Source organism: Vicugna pacos, chromosome 19, assembly GCF_048564905.1.
Source record: "Vicugna pacos chromosome 19, VicPac4, whole genome shotgun sequence".
NCBI lineage: Eukaryota > Metazoa > Chordata > Mammalia > Artiodactyla > Camelidae > Vicugna > Vicugna pacos.
The window spans coordinates 35,089,831-35,108,466 of NC_133005.1; the positions used below are offsets into that span (position 1 = coordinate 35,089,831).

General features: G+C 44.2%; 1 protein-coding gene across 16 annotated transcripts in view; it reads right to left on the reverse strand.

Annotated features, from left to right (window-relative positions):
* ZMYND8 (zinc finger MYND-type containing 8) overlaps positions 1 to 18,636 on the reverse strand; it is a 108,488-nt gene that overhangs the window by 58,855 nt on the left and 30,997 nt on the right. For 11 of the 16 annotated variants that reach the window (XM_006202448.4, XM_006202442.4, XM_006202441.4 and 8 more), the window contains 5 exons: positions 15,402 to 15,550; positions 7,403 to 7,621; positions 4,282 to 4,395; positions 2,231 to 2,323; positions 1,023 to 1,110 (listed from right to left, as the gene is read on the reverse strand). In XM_006202448.4, coding sequence (XP_006202510.1) covers positions 1,023 to 1,110; positions 2,231 to 2,323; positions 4,282 to 4,395; positions 7,403 to 7,621; positions 15,402 to 15,550 — 663 coding nt within the window. The remainder of the gene's footprint in view (positions 1 to 1,022; positions 1,111 to 2,230; positions 2,324 to 4,281; positions 4,396 to 7,402; positions 7,622 to 15,401; positions 15,551 to 18,636) is intronic. The other 5 variants (XM_006202451.4, XM_006202447.4, XM_006202445.4 and 2 more) reach the window with 1 other exon arrangement.

Genomic DNA, 18,636 nt, shown 5'->3' on the forward strand with positions numbered 1-18,636 from the left:
CGGAGAGACTCAACACCCTTAGTCATCAGAGACAGGCAAAACCACCATGACGCAGTATCTCATGCCTTCAAGAATGGCTAAAATTTAAAAGAGACAAGACTAAGTGTTGACAATGATATGGAGCAACAAAGACTCTCACATATACTGCCAGGAGGAGTGTAAAATGATACAACCTACTTGCAAAAGAGTTCGGTAAAATTTCTTATAAATTTAAATATAAACCTACTCAATGATGTAGCAATAATACCATTCCTGGGTATTTATTTACCCAGGAGAAATGAAAACACATGTCCACACAAAGGCTTGTGTAAGAATGCTCACAGCGGCTTTATTCGTAATAGCCAAAAACCAAAAACAACTCAAATATCCACCAGCATCAACAAAGGGAACAGATACATAAACTGCACGTGGAAACAATGAAAAGCCACTCAGCAATAAAAGGAAACAAACCACTGATACACACGTTGGGAAACATGAATGAACCCCCAAAATATTCAGCTCTGTCAACTTAGCCATACATAAAATGAGGTACTTTGACTCCAATGACAGGAAATTCTAGAATAAATAAAAGTAACCTATAGTTACAGAAGAGAGAACAGCAGTTCCTTCTGAGGAGGGTGGGTTTAATGGAGAGGGGCAAGTAGGAATATAATAGGGCAACAGAAAAGTTCTAGGATCTTATTCGGGGTTTTAGTTATAGAGGTGGTTACCCATTTGTCAAATTCATGGAATGTGCCTGTAAAATCTGTGCTTTTATTTTATGTAAGTATTCCTCCAGTAAAGTAAGGTTTTTAAAAAGGACAGGTAACAGCATCGTATAGTCACAAGCCCCTACGGACATTGGCTCAGACCCTAAAATGTACATAGTTGCTGCCCCCTATTCACACGTCAGCAATCTATACACAAGGATTCTAAGCTATTGGCCCTGAGGCATGAAAAAAGAGCCTGATTTTGTCTGAAGGGTAGGAAAATGGGCACCACACAGCGTACTCTCTTTCCTAGATGTCATCTAAGCCACTCACCCCCATTATAAATGATGCAGTTGTGCAAAATCCATTTCGCATCAGCCAGGAAGGCTTCCGTGCAGCCGTACATTTTCTTTTTAGCGTTCTGGGGAGAAAAGTCATGGAAAATAATCACCAGCGAGTCTTTACAAGCATAGCCAGCAACACCTGCGTCCCCACATCATTTTCTTAGCAGTCATTTGCCAAATTAATTAATGCTTTTACTCATTTCCCAAGATGCTATTATAGCTGAGATCTATAACTCTATAAAAATGCATTCACTGAATTCATCACACTAACTTGAATTTTCTCATCTTATAACACTGTCATTTATCAAATGGCTTCTTCCAAAGAACCAGGGTATTTTATAGATTTACATACTGACTAGTAACTGTAGTCTCACATAAGCCTCGTAATTGAAAACTCAATGAAGCAATTACTATCTCCATTTTACAGACAGGGAAACTGAGGTATGGTAATGTTAAGGAACTAATCCGAAGTTCCAAAGCTATTAATTCATGAAGCTAAGATGCCAACCTTGTCTTTTTGGAATGCCTTCTTTTTATAATACCATGAGGGTGTGTGCAATTTTCCAAAGCAGCCTGGATTTATTGTTTGGGGGGGGAGGGGACATTAATCCAGACAATGTAAAGTAAGGTTTTCATCTCATCCATGCTTTTCTTTAACTATATTTTGGTGCAATTGGGCAATCAGCACCGGGATGACATACACAAATCTTACAAGTATAATTTTCAGTAAGCAATTTTAGCTTGAACCTTTAAAAGCACCTTCAGGCATTAAAGAAATATCCTTATCAGTGAAGTAAGTCATGATCTAAGAAGCCACATATTTATTGCTAACACGGAGGTTTCCCAGACATGTAACTTTCTCTCCTTCCTTCCTGCTGTTCTCATTAGCACCTCCGAAAGAAAGAGAAGGGCAAGCCTCAAATCCATCAGTTCACTAATTCTTAGAAGCTGTCGACTTTCTCAGATACAAAGCATCACTAGCAGGAGTAATATTTGGAGCTAAGCAGTGGATTTCAACACCCCTCTGGAATCCTTGGGAAAATGTTAGGAAGTTATAGGGAACTGAGAGTTCTCCCATCCAAATAAAAATGGCGCAGGGGAGATGCAGAGAAACCATGGAACTGGAGATGGGGCATGGGAAGGAAGGGAGGGCCTTCAGTCATCTTGACAACTGTGGGCTCTTGGATGGAAACCAACCTTTTCCAATGTACAAAGGTCCATGGGATGGAAGATGTACTCCGCATAGTCAGGATGCTGTTCCAAAGGAACAGGCTTCTGGAATGCGTCTGTCTATAAAAGAAAGAAAAGATGCGTATACAGACACAAACCCAGTCACTGCTGTGGAAGAGCAAGCACCAACACCAGCAGCAAAGTACTTGAAACAATGGAGACAACCCCCCAGACGACACAGTTCTAAAGCTTTCTACAGAAACAGGACCTTGAGAAGCTCCAAACTAGTGCACCTTCTAATTCTGCCTGGTTATCAATAATCATGGGCCCAGTTGTGTTTCAGCTTTGTCATTTGTTCTGTTTTCAATGTATACTCAAATTACAGGTCCAGGCCTCCTAAATTAAGATTGACAAGAACAACACGCTATCAATTACTTTAGACCTGAACTCCAAAGGACACCTATCTATACACTGCAAACGTCCATAATCGGAACTGACTGAGGGTCAAGTCTGGCTACCCCTGGAGATGGTAACGCCAAATAAAGCTTCCCTAAGTGCCAACAGATATTCAACACATGGAGACAAAGTTTAGTGAGATTTTGCTCCTCCTTTGAGGAGCCAAATTACCTTCAGCACAGGGACTCTGTAAAGCTTTTGTGGCTTGATCTACTTTCTGAAGCCCTACTTGAATCAGTTCAAAATGTAAGGCCAGGTTTGTTGATGGGTGCTATTTACTCATCAAAAAAAAAAAAATCTGAAAGACTTAACTGAACACCAAATTATGCTCAAGCAAGGCATCTGAGTGGATTACCGTTTGCAGTCCTCCGAGCTCTCTTCTATCCAGAATCAGCTTGGCCCTTGTAAGTTACAAAGATGCTTCCACAAAATCCACAGCTCTCTGCCCTGACTGATTTTGTAACAATTTACATAAGAAACTGACACCTTCTTCTTCTTCTTTTTTTTTTTTTTTTGGTTTTTAATTCTACAGTGTTGACAAATCTACATGAATCTATTCTTGTCAAAGTCTGTTTTTTTTTATAAGACTCAGACTATCTACTTTTGCTTCCATTGACGGAGATTTTGCGAAAGAGACAGACAGGTTCCCAATTTAGCAACGCCCAACTGGTATGCTCTGAATTTTTTTCATCATGATATCAGATTTCAGAACATAATCTCAAAACTAAAGCTTCTATTTTTTTTTTAAAGAACTTAAACCACCGTGGTTTCTAAAAGCTCTAAGATTCTACATTTCCATATATTCATCTGACTTCGAAAACCAACTGTGGGGAGTTTCACAAAGAGTCACCACTAGTCCATGTGGTACCTTTGTGCACATCAGAACAGAACCCAAGTCTCTGTAGGGAAAAAAAATGTCATAACATGTTGATTATCTTGTCGTAAAATGCTATTTTTAAAAGCAAGGTATTTTACTGTCGTCTTCCTAAAAACTATCTCAAAAAAATGACAAAACCAGCACAGCTATGCTGTGACTGGGACTCCTGGGAGGAAAACCTCTAGGAAGGACACGGCTTGCCAGCTGAATGCAGGGGTCCTGCTTTCGCATACAGATTTTCCCTAAAGGGCAAAGGCTGTACAGCAAATCTCATTTTAAAAGTGAAGGCATGAATCAAATTCTCACCCTTTACGGGAATCTCAGTGGTTTGAGTTTTACCTGAAGTTTCCATCATTAGACCTTGATTATAAATAAACCAGGTTGCCATCAGCTCTCTCACCGAAATGGAATTTTATTACCTCCCCCTGACCCGAAGCGGTATGAAGTTTCACTTCACAACAACTCAAAACTTTAAATCCCCACCAACTTTCTACTATCTGTCGCTTCCTGATTAAACTCCTTGGGGACACAAAGTGCTCACTTTTGAGAATTAACTGAATGCTGTCATGCCCTCTATTTAACTTACAGAGATTTGAAATCAGGCACACAGGACCCAAAGTGTAATAAGCACAGGTACCTGAAAAGCTAAAGCAACTACCCACCAGGGACAAGAATGTGAACAAAAGAGAACAAACCAAGTCACTGCTCCCATTCACACGTGTAACAAGAGGAAGTGCCTTCTTACCCCTGGCTGTTTCATTTTCTGAATGGCAAACTTGAGCAGGTAGGATAATTGTTCAATGGTGAGCATTGTCATGGCTTTACTCTGAGTCTCGATGCATTCTGCTACTGTAATCTTCTACAAGTCAAATGACACAAATATCCAGTTAGGGAAAAGAGTTACATCCCATGTGTTCATTTCCCTTTCCTCCTAATTTGCCAGTAAAGCTCACACTGAAAAAAAATAATTCCCATCTAAATGAGACCAATTGTTTCACTTGACAAAGACTCCAATCTACTTAACTTGTGTGCGCTGGATCAGTGGATAAAAATTAAAAAGCACACCAATTCCCATCCATGGATTACCTTATTAAGAAGTGTTTTTTAGCTCTTGTAGATGATATAATCTGAAAAAGGTGCGGGTGGGCAAGGACCTGAAAGCTCGTCATTTTTGCAACCTTGGGTTTGGAGAAGAGGACGTGAAATTCAAAAAAAAAAAAAAAGGAGTACATGAAAGGCCACTGATGGTTTCAGGGTAATTTCTTCATACAATGAATCAGCTACTTCACTTGATCTTCTTAAGGTTCTGGGCTATCTTTCAGGAAACTGACAAGACATTAACTTAATGACATCACTGATAGAAGGGGACAGGCTTCCCTGTAGAAAGAATCCAAGGGATGGTAGTGAACTAATAATAAATACGACTTCATTCTCTGTCACCAGTGATGTGAACCCACTCGGGATGTTCTGGCAAAGCACGCATGGAGCAGAGTGTAGCTGTCTATCTCTTGGGCAATAAACGTCACTTTGTAAGGGGAATTCCCATCAAAGAAACGTCTGAAACCAGATTCTGCTACGTAAACCGGGTACTTTATCTCAGAGCTTCAGAATCCTTAAGGCAGCAGCAACAACAAAAATAGCAGATTTTGGTGATGTCAGGAAACACTCTTGAACCATCTGTGTAGGGAGAGCTGAGAAAAATTTTCTCCAGTTAATTTGGATTTCATTTCCATTCTTCAGATCTCTGGTTCCTCCAAAGGAAACCTTCAAGGGTGTCTGGTGGGTTGTTGAGAAAAAGGGCAACAGAAGAGGCACTAAGAAGCTGAAATCGGACCGTGACGCACGTATCTAATTGCTTAGATTCAGTCTGATACAGCTCTTCTTCCCCGGTGACCACCTCATCAATTCACCCCGGAAGAAGAGATTCGGGTCTCTGAGACACAGAACACCTGTCTGTCTGAATTCCAGTTCATTTCCAGGTAACTCTCCATGGTGAACACTTGGGTTGCTCACTCACCCCTACCCCTTCCCCTCCCCTCTTCCAGCCCCTTTCTCCAGGCCGGCAATGCCTGGTTCCCACATTACAGACTGAAAGTACCAGATGAACATTTTCAAGCCTTTCTTGCATGGGGACTGGTGATCTGACTCAGACCAACAAGCCCAAGGGCTTGTCAGCTGCAGGCTGACAGGCAAAATCTTCTGTTTGGTTAAAAGGAATGTGAGAAGAGATACTCCTTTCAGGGGGATTTTTGTCTAGACACCTACACGTGACAAAATCCTCAGCGGCCACCTTGTGGCCATGAGAGACACATCATCTCCACAATGAAATGCAGACAGTCTGGCTCTGAACAAACTCTGGCCTGCCACTGGGTTCTTTCTACGCATGATAACAAATCCCTATTGTTTCAGCCTTTTATCAACATTTATTATTTGCAGCAAAAGCATCCTATCCGAGCCACTATCTTCTCTGTAAAATTATTATACCATCGGGAAGGAGTGGGAGAGACAGGAAATAGATGAAGGTTCCAGTTCCCACACTAAATGCAGCAGAACGAGGTCAGGTTCTGGACAGAAGGGCATCGCTGGGCAACACGTGTCCTGAGTATCGTAGCCCAAAGAGAACCGGTGGCCATCTTTTGCAATTTTAGGGGCCGAACTCCATGAAAATGTCATCATCTTGCCGATGTGAGGTCTAATTGCTTTCCATATATTTCTTATTCTTCTCCTTTCAGTACCCAAAAGCGGGGTTACAGACCCTAAGAGTTTGCTTTTTCCCCCACTCTCGACATCTGGGACAGAGCTTTCCATCTTATACATAGAGAGCATCCTCATTTGAAATCTAATGCCAATATACCTTTGAGTCCAGGTGACATTCCCCATTACATGATGCTGTAGGTGACATTCTTATTTGCAGCATTTTGAAAAAAGCATCACTGCTGGAAGTTGCAAAGATGAGAAGACACCTCAGAAGAGTAGAAACCGTAACAAGCGTTTTCGCGAAGAATGTTTAGGCTTTGGTACAAATGAAATACACATGTTCCCATCACTACACTGGTGAGTTTCTGCCTCGGGTTCTGCACCTGCAGCCCCTGTGCCTGGACGGACTTCCCCACAGCTCCACGGCTCCATGGCTCACTCCTTCCCTTTCTTCAAGTCTTTCTCAAATCTTAATGAGGACTTACAGGACCTCTTCATTTAAAATGTGAACACCCTGCACACACCCCTCACTCCCTATTCCTCATTTTCAATTCATTTTCTCCAGAACACTCTTCTTCAAACACATTACATATGATTTTATTTATTTTGGTTTTTGTCCTTTTCTGTGGAAAAGAATGTGATTCAGGCCTCTTTTTGTTTCCCTGTCGAATCCCTGGTACCTGACAGGCACTGGAGAAACAGTTGGTGCATGAATGAAAGCATCAGATGGCAACCACATGGAACATACGACCAACGCTGGTCTCCCCTGGCTACTGCCGACAATTCAATGATGAAGTACAGACAACATCCAAGAAGCGGGGAAATAGCATGAGATCTTTTTAAAATTCAGGAGCTGTTAGACGTTTGTGAGTTAATTTCTGAAATGTTCATTACAGGAGAATCAGAGAAGGCTGCAGATCTCAGAGTGATCCAGAGACCCACGAAGAATCAGAAATGATAGTCAGTGCAATTGTCTTTCCAAAGAGCTGCAGTGCTGAGGCCACTGCCACGATTGGTCCAAAAAAGTGGGTGACCAGGATAGAGCAGACGGAAGGCAAGAAATGTCTCTTTTCCTTGTGTCTGGATTATTCGAAAAATTACAAATAAAAGGAAGAAAGAGAGAAGAGAGGAAGCGAGGCAGACAACGCATTCACTCGTCAGGAACTAACCTCACATTCAGGACAAAACCAGTCCCCCTCTGGTTCCGATGTCAGTCTCAGACACTTAGCGTGATAAACCCGGGGACAGAGCTCACAGCAAAGGACTTGGCCTTCCCGGTGACAAACCCAGCAGTAGAAATCATTTCGTCCATCCTGCGGTACAACATCAACAGGGTCTGTGGTGAGTGGCTGCTTCATATAGTAAAACGGACCATGTCTTAGTTCTGACTGAAATGTAGGCAAGAAAGACAGGTTTGGTTTCAAAACAAATGTGCATTCTCAAAAGGAATTTGAACAAATACATCAATCACAACAAAAGAAAATTACAGCATTTCACACATTCATTAAAAAGCCACCTGGGGTTATTCTACTAAACACAGAGTTTACAGGTTGTTAGTGGATATTGAGATTTATCTTTTCTTCTTGTATTTTAAGAGGCCACAGATTGAAAAGCTGGTGTCTACGGCAGCCCTAGCAGGACAGTACAATGGCTACAACCCAGGTACAACTGGGTTCATATTTTAGCTCCACCAGCTGCATGACTCAGGGCAAGTCTCTTAACTTCTCAGCTTCAATTTTCTCATCTGTAAAATGGGGGCGAGAATGCTTAACTTCATGGTACTGTGGTTGGAATTCAATGGGATCACATAACGTATGTGTCTAACACAGTGCCACCATTACTAACATTGCTAATATGATTATCAGCCCAACGTAAGGAAATCTAAACATATAACGCCAGTAAAAGTATAGCAGTTTGCCCTGGGAGTCTTCTGCGGAGTAGATCAATTGGACTTGAGTCACCAAAAATGATCAAGTTTTTAAGTCTACCCCCAATGCATAAAGCACTCAGAGCCAACAAGAGGCTTCCCTAAAACCATGACCCTAGAACAGGGTAGGTCTGAGTATTCGCAGAAAAGCTGCATTTCCTACTGAGAACCAACAGTGGCAGAAAGATGAGAGAGGGGGTGGCCAATTCATGGCAGTAAGCAAGAGAAATGCTTCCCTAATGATATTTTATACGATTCAGCAGACCCACCCTCCCAGCACATATAGTCCCTCAGAAGAAACTCACTAGGAAAATGTCTACTGGAAACCAGTAAGAAATCCTGTTCAGAAAGCATGAGAAAGTCTGGTGCTTAGTGTCAAAATGACCTGGTAAGTGGCTATGTGACCTTGAGACAGCTACTCAGCCCATTCAGCCTTGATTCTGTGGACAACAGCTCAGCCATAACCAGAGTGCCTACCTCTGAGTAAACCTCCTTGTCTAACAAGCTTCTTTCCTGTCCGTCAGGAAAGCATTACCGTTTCCCCTGTAAAGAGCTCACATATGGGTTAGGAACTGCATAATTTTTGTGGCTGCTGCGAATGGGACCTTCTTTGTTATTACATTTCCTAAAAAGTTATTGTTGGTACACAGAAGGGCTGTTAGATTTTTAATACTGACCTCAAACATAAACAGTTCTAATAATTTATTGATTAAAAACCTTATCTCTAAGTAACATTAGTTTTCTTTGTCCACACTGAATATTTTTACAGTATTTTTCTTTCCGCCTTCTTTTACTGCCTAGGACCCCCAGGATAATAGGAAAGAGTGGCCGAGACTGCAGGCACCCCTGTCTTGCTCCTGGTTTTTGTTTTTGCTTTCTTGTTTGGGTTTAGATTTATTTATCTATTTATGGTGGTGGGTGGGGTAGAGGGTAGAAAAGAACAGCTTTACTGTTTTGCCAGGCAAAGGGCATCGCAGCAGGCTACTGCCTTAAGGACTGTGAACCCCCAGTATCTATTTATTTTTAATAGAGGTACTGGGGATTGAACCCAGGACCCCGTGCATGCTGAGCACGCACTGTACCACTGAGCTCTACCCTCCCCACCTTGCTCCTGGTCTTTTTAATGAGGTTTTAATGTTCTCGAAATGCCTGCTACTTCCAGACTCCTTGATAAAGAGCCTCACAGATGCTTATTTAGCAAATCTTTGTGAACCAGTCCTTCTAAGCCCCCCTACCATCATTTCTACTAAGAACACAGCTAAGACTTATTATTACGGCGGCTGCATAATTCTTGAGTACAGTTATTTCCCTGTTTCAGTTCAACATTTAAAATAGAGAACTCTACTTGGTTTCCAGAGAATAAAATCATTGTCACGATATTCTTCCCACGTTACATTTTCCAACACACCACCTTCATTTTATCCCCACAACCACCCGCAGAGGTACTCAGGGTAGATACCACGAATCTTACTGAACAGATGAGAAAACTAGGTTAAAAAGATTTATCTGACCCCCCTCCAAGCCCAGAGCAAGGACTCCAGCCTGGGTCTCCCAGGACTCTCTCTCAGCACTAGGCCCCACATAAGATGATGCTGGATGCAGAAAAAACTCTGATGATTAAGTGACCCCCTCAGAGAACATTCTCTATAATTCAAAGTAACTTCTGCTTAATACAAAAAGCTGGAGAGGGGGAAAAAAGATCTGAAAATTAGAAAGACAACTAGAAACATAAAAGAAGGGGACATGGAAAGATACCAGCATCTAGAGCAAGGGGTTTTCAACTCAGATGACATCTTGGGCCAGAAAATTCTTCATTGTAGGCAGCTGTCCCGGGCACTTAGGGTGAGTGGCATCAGCCTTGGCTAGGTGCTGGTGGCACCCTCGCTTCACAAAACTGTGTGATAACCAAAAATGTCTCCAGACACTGCCCAGTGTCCCTTGGTGAGGACAAAACCACCCTCAGTTGAAAGCCACCAATGTAGAGGACCTGCTATCCGCCTAGGAAAATGGGTGTTTGAGTTTCTTTGGGGTGGGGGGGTTGTTAAAGGGGGGATTGGCGGAGGGGAAGGAGGAGGAAGGAATTCCCACTGAAAGATAAACTGTACTCATCAAGCAAGCAGAACTATTCCTAACCTGAGTGGGGTCTTCCAGGATGCTTTGTGGCTTCTGCAAGATAGCAATAAGCCATATTTCAGGGCCTGACTTCCTTTTAGTAAGTTAATAATAGGCCAGGAAGAGCCATTAAGACCTAAATGAAACGAGAAGAATCGAGCATGACAGCTCATCTCCCAAGCCGGCAACCTAAGTCTTTTCCATCGAATAGAAGCAGAGATACTGCCACTCCACAAGTGAAGTTTCCCACCACATCCCTGCCCCGGCCCCCGCCTGGCTCACGGTGGCTTTCCTGGGAGGACGGTGAGGAGTGAGGGCTGGACTGCCCTCTACTCTTTTCAGGAGATTTCACCCTTTCCTGAAGCGAAGCAGCAGCTGGTGCTGAGAACTAGCTGCCTGGTAATCTCCTGGTCAATCAGATACCTGCCTTATCTGCTGCTTCGAAGCGTTTCCTACTCCGTAAAAATCATCTGATAACAGATATGGAACGTTTAAAAGGAAAGGCAAATCATTTCAGGTAAAATAAGTTAGGGTTTGCCGCCCCCACATGCACAAAGTCTGTTCCCAGACTGCTGGTAAAGCAAACAGGTTACAACCTGTGTTGTTACGGGGTAATTGCAGGCTTGGAGTGCAAACGTTCTCATTTCCCTGCTTCTTCCACGGGCTGGCTCTGTGAGAAAATACACAGGCTTGAGCGTCCACTTCTGGAACACCTCAGTCTACACCAGGAGCCAGGAAACTTTCTCTATAAAAGGGCTCTTTAAAGATAGTAAGTCACTGAACCTTTGCAGGTCATGTGATCTCTGTTCTAACTACTCAACCCTTGTCACAGGAGAGCAAGAGCAATCTCAATGATATGGAAGGGAGAGGATGTGGCTCTGGGCCAATAAACCTTATTCACAAAAACGGGCTCCGGGCCACACCTGGTTTGCATAAACCAGAGGATGAGGCTGGGTGTGAGCACAGGGTACACGTCTGTGGGGCTGGGGGGTGAGGGGAGGGGACCACAAACTCGAATTCCTTCCAGGGCCACACAGGTAACAGAGATGAAGAGTCCTCGCCCAGCTTTCGTTTATCTGCATAATATATCTCTGTAGTAAGAAAAGCTGCTCAGCCCTGCAGTGTGTGGAATCACAACGCTGGCGTCCAGCCTCGGCGCCGGCGGGACAGCGGGGAGGGGCAGAGCTCCTGCCTGACTTAAGGGCGCTCAGCTCCCGTGATCAAGGCAGCCAGGCCGACACCCAGGGGGGCCAGGCCACCAGGGCTCAGGGAGAAGCGGGCAGCCCTGCTGTCTGTCCCCTGACCTGTCTCAGCTGTTAATACACTGCCCCCACCCAACAAGGGTCTGTGAAATGTCCCAGTTTTTAAGACAACCCATGCCCAACAAAGTATAAGTCCTAGCCCGCCGATTTATACGTGTACCCCTGCACTCAGAGGGGATGAAGGGGCCCCATCGTTTCTTTGCCATGTTCGATCAAAGGTATACCTGAGGCCCTCTGGCATAAATCTGTTAGCAGATTATTGTTCAATCCTTTAAAGAGAAAGAAAAAAGAAGAAAAGCAAAGGGAAAAGGGAAAGAAAAAAGGAAGAAGGGAGGGGCAGAGGAGTAAAGGAGGAGTGGGGGAGGGGAAACCTCCCCAAAGGACTCTCAAACTCAAAATGTCCCAAGAACTACAAATTAAATTGGTATTTTTCAGTAAAGGCCCTAACGTCCCTTGGCACAAGGTATGTCTTGCCCCAGCAGGACATTTAGCAACCTGATCCTCCTCCACACAATGCCAGAAGCAACTTTTCACCCTAGTCCCAAGAAAAAGCGCCTATATGTTTTCAAACCTTTCCTAAAAGGTGAAACCTTACTGGACAGAGGGTTGTAAAAAAATTTAATCAGAAACTTTAGATTTTTACTCTAAAAATAGATGTGTCTTGAAGTTCTTCTCAAAACCCTTAAAATTCCCCTACAAGTCATGATTTCCCAATATAGGAAAAAATGGGTGAAATCTTAAAACTTAATCTTTATTTCCATTTTGTGATAAAAGGTCTCTACGAAAAATGGGAAAAAACACGTGGGGGGAGGTTGGTATTTTTAGGCTACAAAGGTTTTCTTCTTAGAACATAGGAACACAAAAAAGAACTGTAGAGTGAAGAAAAAGAGGAAGAGGGTATAAAATCTTGTTATTTGCAAAAAATCAAAAGAATCTTAACACTTAAAGAGCCAGAGGCAGAAGGGAGAGCAAAGCTGGCAGGGTGTAACATTATAGGGAGGGGTGGGGAGTGCGAAAAACCAGAGCACAGGGGCCCTGTGTCTATACAGCCCAGGCACTACGCAACTCCAGCTTACTGCTGGATTCTTCTGAGTTTTTACAGGAGCCCAGAAATACAAGTTGTTATTTGAAATCTCACGGTCTTCATTCAAATGTCAGTTACTAACAGAAGTTATATTACATTGGTAAAACCCAACTTATGCAAACCTACACTTTGCTTTTAACTCCCTCATTTTTAAAATTCTTTTCATTCTAAAAGAAAGAGGAAAGAAAACGGAAAGGGAAGAGAAGAAAAGAAAAAAGAGGCAGAATTTAAGTTCCCCTTCGGAAAACAGATTGTGCGTGAGGGAGACTGCCCCTTCTATGCAAACATGATATGCTAGAATGAATTACGGGGTCAAGGGTCAGGAATTTCTATTCTCTGCAGTGAAGGCTATTTCTCCTTTGCCAACTCCTGGCCATTCAGCCCTAGGGAGTTTGAGATGTGAAAAACAAAAACCTACAATCGATCTTAGAATTTCACTCCTCACTTTACAAGGTAACTGAGGCTCAGAGATGGGAAAGCAACAGACAAGGTCACATGGTGAGTTTCCCAGATGCAGTGGGGCCAGAAGGAGCCAGGTGTCCAGGTGTGGAACCCTTTCCCTCTGGGGCCATGGTTCTATCCAAGATTATTCAGAAGCACCGTCATGCCCTGTGTCCAGGCACCCCTGCTCTGCTCTGCTCCACAGCCAGAGTGTGTCCTGCATTCACGAGCTCCCACCCTGTGTCCAAGTCTGGGCAACAGCAGCCACTGGCCACTTTCTGAGGCTGCCAGTCCAGAGGGGGACCAAGAGTCGCAAACACACCATTCTGGTCACAAGGCTTCAGTGTTACACGAGTGGTATCAACAAGTAGATGAGGAAAGGAGAGAAGAAAATGCGTGAACTGCCCAAGTTGATCAGTTTCCAGACAGAGATGCCAGCCACTTCTTCCAGTCCAGGGAGGAACTCCCAAAGCGTGAGTGCACTCACAGACGAGGCACTAGGAGACCATCTCTTTCCAGAGGGGACAATGCTGCTTCGTGACTTACTGGGAACTGGTAAGAGAGGGTTTGCCCCAGAAGTTGAGTGACAGACAAAGTTAAAACCTGGGGATTATCTATGGCCTTCCCGTTCCTTTCTTGAGTCTTCCAGTCCAACAGATATGGGATGACTCCTGGGTGGCAGGAGTGGGTGGTCACCAGCTTCAAGCCAGACAGACAGACAGACCTAAGCTTCTTACTCGCTCTGAGGCCTTGGGGAGGTGATCTAACCTCTCTGAACCTCTGTGTTTTCATCTGTAAAATGGAAACAACTACAGTCCTTCCTCATGGGGTTATTACAAATATGAATGCAGAAAAAAGGCTTACAATAGCATGGGCACACTGTAAGCACTGCTTTTAGTATTATTATTATTACCAACACTCTGTTTTTTCAAACTGCAGTCCCCTCAGAAATTTACTTAAGAACCCACCAGCTTCTTCTCCTATAATGAGATTCCCAACTCCTTAAATCTGAGCTGTCTGTCCCACATGGTAGCTACAAACCAGAGGCAGCCATTTAAATTTAAATTTAATTAAAAACTCAGTTCCTTGTGTATATTTGCCTCTTTTGCTAGTGCTCGATGGCCACACGTGGTTTGTGGCTATCACACTGAATCATGCAGGCCTCAAACATTTCTATCACTGTTGTTTAATCATTTCATGGATAGTCTGTGTGATTATTCCACTTAGTGTAGACCCTGGATTAACTTTTAAAACTAACAATCAAAGTAGTAGTAGTTGTAGTTACTTAGCTCAATTCATCTTCACAACAGCCCTGTGGGTTTCATAGCAGTGGTATCGTAATTCCCATCTCAGTCAATGAGAAAACCAGACACAAAGAGGTTAACTTGCCCACGGCCACACAGCAAAAGCAGAGCTGGCATTTTGCTATGTAATTTTGAGAGTGAAAATAGATTCGTGCACAGAACCATACCCTTCTCACAGTCCTGGGCATTTAACCGTTGCTAGGTTTCCTCCCGTGAAAGCAACAATCTTGTTTTATATTCAACCTCAAGTCCCCAGGGCCCACTTCAGCATCCATGATCTGCACAAATGGATGACTACATCCCAAGGAATCCCTGCTCAAATGGTATCAGAGCTTCCGGGCATCTGACTTCCTCCAGCACTAGGAGACTTGACCTCATGGTCCACGAAAGCATCTCTCGGTTTTTTAAGTCAGAAGAGTCGCTAGCCTGCATCAGAGAATTGTAGAGCTATAGAAAGTTCCTTAGACAAGACCCAAGCTGGTGAACAGACGCTCACGTCTAGCTGACTGGCCCTGGCTGCAGAGGGAGGGTGGGGTCTGCCAGGGACTCCGCTCTATGAGAAAGGATGGCAACCAACTACCAACGTCGAGGTGGGCAATGGGCAGAGAGAGCAGCTTCCTCTCACCACTGACCTTAACCCATTATTTTACAGATGAGAAAATTGAGACCAGAAGGGAGCACGCTCCTGCCACACAACCACCTCCAGGCAGAGCTCGGCACTGCCCTCCGGGCGTGGCCCAGCAGGGAAGCATCCCCAGGCCACAAGGGGAAATACCCCTAAAGTGTGAAAAAAAGACACCCAAGGAAAATCCCCAAATCCTAGAGGATGGTATCTTTATCTTATCTGGGTCACTGCCCTGTCCCCAAAAGAGATCTGAAAACCTGCTGGAAATTTCTACACAGGCCCATTTCGAGTTGTCCTTTTTGTCTTATGCAAATAACAGCCGGGGCAAGGCAGCTTGCTAAACGCCAAGCACACCGGTGGCTAGTACACGCAGAGAGCTGCGTGTGTGGACGCCAGTCCCGGCGGCCCTTTACCTGCTCCTTATTGTTATTGTTCAGCAAGCCGGGTTTCTTTTTCTTTTTAATGGGGCTTGCTGATGTGTCCTGGGGCGAGTGGCCATTGGAAGAATGCGGAGGGCTGGGGAACCTTCTTTTCTGGGCTGTTCTCTCTGTGGAGCCAGGATCTGAAAGAGACACAATGGATCACATATTTTAAAGCAGTCAGGGAGGACGAGGCCCCGCAGGAAGGGGATACGGGGGACACAACCCACTTTGTCCCCAAACCCAATGCCATTTTAGTGTTCTTCCTCCTAAAACACACTTACCTCCCGCCTCTCCATTGCCTGTCTCAGAGGTCAGACAGGCTGTCTTTGGCCTATGTGACATTTCTATAAAAATTTTAATTCACTGCCATAATATAAAAATTGGGAACCTTCACATAATACCAATAGATTTGGGGCTTCTCTTAAAAAGTGGGGGGTACAGCTGAAGTGGTAGAGCGTGTGCTCAGCATGCACCAAGGTCCTGGGTTCACTCCCCAGCACCTCCTCTAAAAACAAATAAATAAATAAACCTAATTACCTCCCCTCAAAAAATAAAATAAAATAACCATAAAAAAATTTAATTTTTTTTTTAAATCAGGGCCTGCAGGGCCTCATGGGACCAGACAGAGCTGAATACCAGCCAGCCAGTATTAGATGGGAAGGTACCCTCCATTTGCCACAATCCCCACCCTTCCGCACTGTGTCCCCCTGTGGATGAAGCCATGACCCAGCTGCCATGAGCTGTCACACAGCCATCAGTACTGCCCTTATCCCAAAGAAATATTTTCTCTCCACACCCATGCCCCATGACAAAAGCAGGAAACCAGAAAAGATAGACCACACACTTCAAGAAAATGAAGGCAGACATACTTCGTTGTAGAAGACATTTATTCATGTGTATTGGGTTAACAAAGTCTAACTATGGAAAAAGAATATACCCCACCCACCAGAAAGTCACCAGTAGGCATCAAGTTTGTGACACTCCTCCAAAGAGATCAACACTACACGCTCACCAATTCACGTCTCAAAAATGCCAACCCCACTCTGACCATCTGTGCCTTTCTATTCCTATTCTCCCAGCATCTCATTTAAACACATTTACAGTTCCACCACCATCCAATCTTCACCTGCAAAGATCTGAATCCATTCCATGCCTGACGGCTGTCTTGTTAGATCAGGGACGATTCTAGTGGAGTGAAAGCCACAGGCACCAGAATGGGAGGCAGCTATGCTGAGAGCAGAGGTGCTGGGATGGGATGCGGAGTCCGGAAGGATGACTCTCCACAAAGATAGCCTGATGGCGTTCCCGCTCCAGGGTTAACTCTCGGGCAAGTCCCAGCATGCAGGCTGTGTGTGTCACTGTCCTCTGTGTCTGGACAGGAGCCGCTGGGGCAGCTCAACAGGGCCCAGTATGGCCACCGGCGAGGCCTCCCAGTGGTTTACTTTTGACAGAAAGGTGGCGCACCTTCCAGCGGGCTCATGAAGGAAGATAATGGATTGCTTTTGCAAAATCCGATCCACTTGAGGGAATTCTCCGGGCTCAACAGCAGGCTTCAGGAAAATCCTGAACAAATGTTCAGGGTGCTACACTGAGACACAGCCCCAGAGGGGAAATTAAATGCTAACCACAGGCACCTGGAAGGAGAAGAGACTCCATAGTTCAGGGGACCATCCCACAGACAGCAAAATGGTGGCCCCAAAAGCCCAAAAGGTTGGCCCCGAGGCACAACACACCTCGTTAGTGAGAAAACACACTAAAAAGATGTAGCCTGGGGTTGGCACGTTTCCCCAGAGAGAACCTCCCCTCACTCCCGCAGGGAGCCTCACCCAACTTTGCCAACATACGTGAAAACTCTCACTTTCTCTATCAGGTCTGTGACCCAGCAATCTCCTCCTGGAAACACGTTCTACAGACAAGGCCACAGGCGAGCAGAGGACGTGCAAGAGGATTCAGCTGCAGTGTGGCATGTTATACCTAAGACTAGACGGGACTTACACGTCCACAAATTGAGAGCTAGTCTGATAACTCACAGCGAGATATGGCCATGAAGAATAATGAGGCGCCTCTAGACAAACTGACATGTGACTATCTCCAAGCTTCTGTATCAGGTTAAAAATTCAACGACTCAAAACACCAATAGCATTTTTCACAGAACAAGAATAATTTTAAAATTTGTATGGAAACCAATAGCCGAATAGCCAAAACCATCTTGAGAAAGAAGAACAGAGCTGGAGAAATCATGCTCCCTGACTTCAGACCATACTACAAAGCTACAGTAATCAAAACAGTATAGTACTGGCATAAAAACAGAAACACAGAGCAACGGAACAGGATAGAAAGCCCAGAAATAAACCTACACACATACAATCAATTAATCTATGACAAAGGAGGCAAGAATATGCAAAGGAGAAAAGAGTCTTTTCAATAAGGGATGCTGGGAAAACTGGACAGTGACATGCAAAAGAATGAAATTAGAACATTCTCTTAACACCATATAAAACAAGGCAATGCATGTGTAACACCATTAATGGACCAAGACACACAGCCCCCCAAAAACGCATTTATCTATATTCCTATTTACATAAGCCTAAAATATTCCTGGTTGAACACAGAAGTACAAGCTCTCAGTGGGGACTGGTGGTCACCCTCAGGGGGAGAACTCGCAGGGAGTGGGGAGGGGTATTTCTCACTGTTCTCCCTCATGTACTTTATCACGTTGTCTAGACTATTTTATCAAAATAAGAAAAATTTTAAATGAAGTATTTAGAAGGTCCAATGTCACATCAAAAAAAATTAAAAAAACAAACCCAAAGCCAGTAATGAGCAAATGACTGAAGCGTGATTCAGGATAAAAAATGTCACCAGATGGACAGACTTGGGGCTGACTGCTGTGGGCTTGTCGGTCCCAGGAAGGAGTCTGTGATTTAATCTACTCAAGTAACTTTGCTCAAATGTCAGAGGATGGGTGTTTAAGAAAGGTGTTAGGGGGGCTCAAAGGAGATGTGTCCCAGAAGAAATGGCACCTGTCCGGGCAAAAATTCAAAGCCAGTGGGCCAAGGTTTTGATTTTGTATGTTTTGTTCCGTGTGTGAATAGATTTTGAAAGGAGAGCACGTAAGCAAACTCAGGCCAGTGGGAAGTTTGGACCGGGTTCAGAAAAACCCAAGTACAGCTGACCCTTGAACACCACGGGGGTTGTTGGGGCTTCGACCCCCTCACAGCCGAAA